Source organism: Mauremys reevesii, linkage group 7, assembly GCF_016161935.1.
Source record: "Mauremys reevesii isolate NIE-2019 linkage group 7, ASM1616193v1, whole genome shotgun sequence".
Lineage (NCBI taxonomy): Eukaryota > Metazoa > Chordata > Testudines > Geoemydidae > Mauremys > Mauremys reevesii.
The window spans coordinates 53,196,213-53,202,095 of record NC_052629.1 but is presented as its reverse complement, the minus strand read 5'-3'; the positions used below and the strand labels follow the sequence as shown (position 1 = coordinate 53,202,095).

Sequence of the window (5,883 nt, the reverse complement as noted above, 5' to 3'; positions counted from 1 at the left end):
CAGCGATCTGACAGTCGGCACAAAGCTGAGGGGAAAATCGTTTTACAGATGACACAGCGCAGGGGTCAAAGAGTTAATCCCCTGCTACCTAGCACCGTGCCGAGAGCATCTCTCCTAAGCAAAGGCAGTTTCAGTCTGGCCATATGAGCATTTCACCTGCTGCCCCTCTGGGGAAGCAGCACTAATTAAAACTCCATGAACAATCGTAAGCCCTGTTTGGAGGAAGCCTGCTGACATTTTAAGGACAAGATCAGTGAGGTCTTAAGTTCTGCTTCTTCCTTCTCCTGTACCTCAAGCACAGAGGACCCTGTCAGAGAAATTATTTAGAAATTGGTATATTTAGACAGCGAAATGTCAGACTCCTCAAGCAAAGGGAACGTGTCAGCCCAGCCCTCCCGCTCTGCCCAAATGTTCGCGATTGGGCTTGGGGATTTTAGCGTGCGCGCTTTGAAAGTCTCCGCTGGCCTCTATAGGGACGGATAAAACGGAAGATAAAACAAAATCTGTTCCTCTCCATAAGGTCTGTGCCCTGTTTCTTGCAGTCCCTTGAGGGTCTGAACCTACCCACATAACTGGGGGGGAAAGGGGTTGGCAACCCCTCTGTCTTCGCGTTTGGAAAAACTAACGGAATCCTTCATTTAAATTGCCCAAGAAGTGCCCCGAGACGTGTCTAGCTCGCGGAGCTCAGTGAATGAAGGATCAGATTTAGCCACACTCGCTTACACTTTACACGGCCCTGCTGCTAGATCTGGTTCGTTTTACAACTGGGCTACTGCTGCGTCTTGTAAGGTCCCGTCCCCAAAACCTGCCTGCGGATTCTGTGGCTTCCTTGGCTTCAGGGCGTAGCAGCGCGGTGCTGCCTCCCGTCTCGTGGGCAGCGTGCGAGTCCCTGAGCCGGGAACACTCCATCCCGAGGGGCTGCGCTCAGCGAGCGGCTCTCTCCTCAGTAATTGGCTACGGCTCCTCCATGTGTTATATTAGCATAAAGAGACGCAGCTGGCAAAGTAACCACTTGGGGGCCAAAGCGGACTGTGCGTCAGAGCCCTGGCTGGGGAGGGGAAACGGGATTATATTGGGGGAAGAAAAAAATAAGAGTAAGACTCGAGAAGCATGCAAGTCAATTTGCGCCAGTGGCCCCCACAGCCGGCGTGCCTGCGCTGGGCTGAGGGCAGAGCTGCCACGGGCTGGCTCGCGAGCGATGGGGCTGACACCTGGAGGCGCCCGGCTCTCCCAGGCCTTCTGAGCTGCGGGCGTTATTACTGCTGGCCTCGCAGCCTTGGCAGGGATGGTCGCTGCAGACTGGGAGTGAGCTACGGGCAAAGCCAAGCGGAGTGAGCGGCTCCGCCAAGGGGAAGCAGCTGCCAGCGCGCGTCCGGACCCCGCGCCACAGTGTGAGCCGCCCTGCCGGCTTCACTGGAGACGTGAAAGGCGTCCGAGCATGTGAGCAGCAGACGAGCAAGAGCGCAGGGCACAGCAGAGCCGGGGCGAGAGGAAGGAGGGCAGGACTGGAGCGAGGAGGTGTGTCTGGAAGGAGAAGGGAAGGAGCCGTGTCGCCAAGGAAGAAGGCGGCAAGAGGGAAAGGCCGGAGGAGGGGGGTGTGGAGGAAAGGACCGGAGCTTCAGCCTTCTCTGTCCTCAGAGTGATTCTCCCCCAGCAGCCCCCCATGCACAGATAGCGAAGCTCCCGCGGAGCGGAGAGGCTGAAGTTTGAGGAGGGCAGCGACTGTGTTGCCGGGCGCAGGAAGGGGTGTCCCCCGGATCGGAGGATGGCGACCGAAGGGGGAGCCGGACTGGCCAAGTCCGCCGTGGAGAAGCTGTCCGATGCCATGGGCGAGAAGACCAAGCAGCTGGGCACAGCCATGCAGGACGTGCACCGGCAGCGGCGGCTGATCCTGGTCATCGTGTGCGTGGCCCTCTTCCTGGATAACATGCTCTACATGGTGATCGTGCCCATCATGCCGAGCTACCTCGCCATGTGGGAGGCCCAGGGGAGCAACGCCAGCGGGGTTAACGCCAAGGCGGCCAACGCCAGCTGGACCAAGGCCATGCTGGGGCCCGCGTACCCCCCGGAAAACGAGGACATCAAGATCGGGGTGCTCTTCGCCTCCAAGGCCATCCTACAGCTGCTGGTGAACCCGCTGAGCGGGACCTTCATCGACCGCGTGGGCTACGACATCCCGTTGCTGATCGGACTCACCGTCATGTTCCTCTCCACCATCATCTTCGCCCTGGCCGAGAACTACGCCACCCTCTTCGCCGCCCGCAGCCTGCAGGGGCTGGGCTCGGCCTTCGCCGACACCTCCGGCATCGCCATGATCGCCGACAAGTACACCGAGGAGTCGGAGCGCAGCCGGGCCCTGGGCATCGCCCTGGCCTTCATCTCCTTCGGCAGCCTGGTGGCGCCCCCTTTCGGCGGCGTCCTCTACGAGTTCGCCGGCAGGGAGGTGCCCTTCCTGGTGCTGGCCAGCGTCTGCCTGCTGGACTGCCTGCTGCTGCTCACCGTCATCAAGCCCTTCGGCAACCGGGCTCGGGAGAACATGCTCGTGGGCACCCCCATCCACAGGCTCATGATCGACCCCTACATCGCCGTGGTGGCCGGCGCCCTCACCACGTGCAACATCCCCCTGGCCTTCCTGGAGCCCACCATCGCCACGTGGATGAAGAAGAACATGGGCGCCTCCGAGTGGGAGATGGGGGTCACGTGGCTCCCCGCCTTCTTCCCCCACGTGCTGGGCGTCTACATCACCGTCAAACTGGCCGCCAAGTACCCGCACCTGCAGTGGTTCTATGGGGCCCTGGGCATGGTCATCATCGGGGCCAGCTCGTGCACGGTGCCCGCCTGCCGGAACTTCGGGCAGCTCATCGTCCCGCTGTGCGGCATTTGCTTCGGGATCGCCCTGGTGGACACGGCCCTGCTGCCCACGCTTGCCTTCCTCGTGGACGTGCGCCACGTGTCCGTCTACGGCAGCGTCTATGCCATAGCGGATATCTCCTACTCCGTGGCGTATGCCCTGGGGCCCATAGTCGCCAGCCAGATCGTGCACTCGCTAGGCTTTGTGCAGCTGAACCTGGGCATGGGGCTTGCCAACGTGCTTTACGCCCCGGTCCTCCTGCTCCTCAAAAACGTCTGCCAAATGAAAGCCTCTCACTCCGAGAGGAACATCCTGCTGGAGGAAGGACCCAAAGGGCTCTATGACACCATCAAAATGCAGGAGCGCAAAGGCAAGGGGAAAACCCCCCATCCAGTAGGGGGGATGGAAGGAAATAGCGTGGACTCTTATCACAGAGAGCTGACAGGGGCCTCGGAGGAGGACTCTTCAGACTATGAATACAGTTAGGCTACACTGAACTGGCAGAACAAAGGTTAAAATGGGTGTGGGGGGTGTGAAAACATTATTGCCATCTGTTTATGTACCAATGTGCACTATATACAATTTAACCGTTGTCATGCTGTAATGGCTTTCGTCTTCTCGACTTGTTGTAAGTTGGTATTTCCTTAGACATTGGCAGGAGAAAATCACGAAGAAGACTAATTGAATGATGCGTTTACATAAATCTGTGGTGGTCCTTCCAAAAACTTTTAGCTGGGGTCTCTTGTGCAAAAGTTTTCTCGAGTTGAAACTCTGTGTGGCATACTGTATATCTCTGTATTAAGGAAGTCTGTAATAAAATTCAGATTGCATATTCAGGGACTTAAATTTACTAAAGCTTGTATATATGTATTGACACTTTCACTTGGTTTCATATTTAACAACAGCAACAAAAATCACATCGTATTATTTCTTCTTTGGGAATCTGCTGTAATCTTTTTTTTCTGTTGTGCTGCTACCTGGTAAATGCAATATATTGTATCATGTGTAAGTCCAAATCTACAAGGATAATATGATCTGAATAAATGAAGTTCGAGGGGTCCATGGTCTTTGTTTCATTGTTTTGAGAGCAAGGATATTACTCTAACAAATGTCAAGAAGTTCCCTATAACATCAACCTCGTTTATTTCTTAAGATCGATTCAATAAAGATAAAACCCTGGGGTGGAATCTCTGTCAATCTTTGAATTCTATGTAAAAATGTTCCGAAAGAAAATGTGTACTGAACTGCAAACACGGCATCAAACATCTTTGCGTACAGTGTCTTGGTATTAAGATATTGGGTTTTTTTGTTCGTTTTGTTTTGTTTAAACAGCACTTTTCCAATAAAGACTTTAAATACTCAAATGCTTCCGAATTTTGCATTTTCCGCGGGTAGATTTATGGTAAGGAAAATGTAGTACCTTACCAGAATGTAGTCCCGTCTATATCACATAATTATAATCTATGCGGATAAAATACACAATAATACCTAGTTCTTATACAACGCTTTCTATAGATCTCAAAGCGCTTCACAAAGGATGTCAGTATCACAGGCTGAAAAGGGCGAAGGTGATTTATTCAAAGGTATCCGAATGATAGACCCTTTGGTCCAAACGCAAATATGAAACCGAAGCTTACATTATTTTTCCTGTACATGTCCCCCTTGGTTATAGGTCACTATAATACATCGTTTATTTAAAGGTCCATCCATCTATTAGACAAAACAAACGGCTTCTTTTCTAAAAAATAAAGAATCCACTATTAGCGTGTATATTAACTGGTGTAGTTCCCTCTAGCTTCCTAGAAAAATGAAGAAGAAACATAGCAAACCATTCATCAATTTCACTTGGTCATCAAGGTCTCTGATTGACATAAGGCGTTATGATAGCAGCTTTCGGAGCCTCAGAGTCCCTGCTCAGAGGAACAAATAATGAAAACGCTGCTTTGTAGTGGCATTTCGGTTTCGGTAACAAAGACTCAATAATGACCGTAGGACCAAGTTGAGTTCCACATTTATAAAATAAAGCTCAGTTTTGGCAATTGCCAAAAAGAAGAAGATTTAAGGATGTAATAAATCTTTTTGCTCGGAGTCAGATAACTAGGATTTCTCTGGCATCCTTCCACAGTGCTATTGGTAATAGGATAAATCTGTTATGGCTTTTAGTTAATGTCACTGAAAACTTACGTTCTTTTCAGAGTGACTAGATTCAAATGATCATTTGGTTGTGTGTGCGGGTAAGGAGGTTTAGCCAGTGTAGCAATATTTACAAACCCAGGGACTGCACACTAACCAAACACCCACATTCTGATTTCATTTTAAACCAGCCGAAAAAGAGAGTGCTTACCTTTTTCAGGACAGATAATTTGTTAAAAAACAGAGTCCGATGACTTGCCCAGCTATGACGCAAGGGGATCAAATAATTTCTCTACAGAGCTCCGATTCTTATTATTCAAAACCCTTTGGTTAACCATCTTCGTCAACAGACTAGTACTACTTTAAACACTGGGTGCAGAGGGTATTTAATAAGCTCTCTCGAAATGCACTGCCAATTGCTTCTTAGAATGAAGCCCGCACCCCCGGAGCTAGCGGGCTAAAGATTTAGAAATAAAATACGACTCCATTCTAATGAACGCGGGGAATAAAGACCTGACTTGGTCAAAGGAGAAGCTTAGGGTGACCAGATGTCCCGATTTTATAGGGACAGTCCCGATTTTGGGGTCTTTTTCTTATATACGCGCCTGTTACCCCCCACGCCCTGTCCCGGTTTTTCACATTAGCTGCTATTGTTTAAGGGGGAAAGGGGAGGCGGAAGAACTTGCATTACAACTGAATTAAAGGCAGAAAAAATGGGGAACTGAATTTTTCCTTGGAGTCAGAGCTGTTTATTTCCCTCCCGCTCCCCTATCTCCAGTAACACCGTTAATCATACAATGAACGCCCAAGAAAAGAACTTTTTAACTAAAGCTAGGAAGCGTTGCCTAGGAGAGGCGCTATCCTTTAACCTGCTACTTTAAGAGCTGGAGAGTATTAAG

The 5,883-nt window shown here is 50.9% G+C and overlaps 1 protein-coding gene across 1 annotated transcript; it reads left to right on the top strand.

Moving 5' to 3' along the window:
* Window positions 1-1,089: 1,089 nt before the first annotated feature.
* SLC18A3 (solute carrier family 18 member A3) lies at window positions 1,090-4,097 on the top strand. Its single transcript, XM_039481753.1, has one exon. The coding sequence runs from the start codon at window positions 1,766-1,768 to the stop codon at window positions 3,335-3,337; it is 1,572 nt and encodes a 523-aa protein (XP_039337687.1). The 5' UTR covers window positions 1,090-1,765; the 3' UTR covers window positions 3,338-4,097.
* Window positions 4,098-5,883: the final 1,786 nt, after the last annotated feature.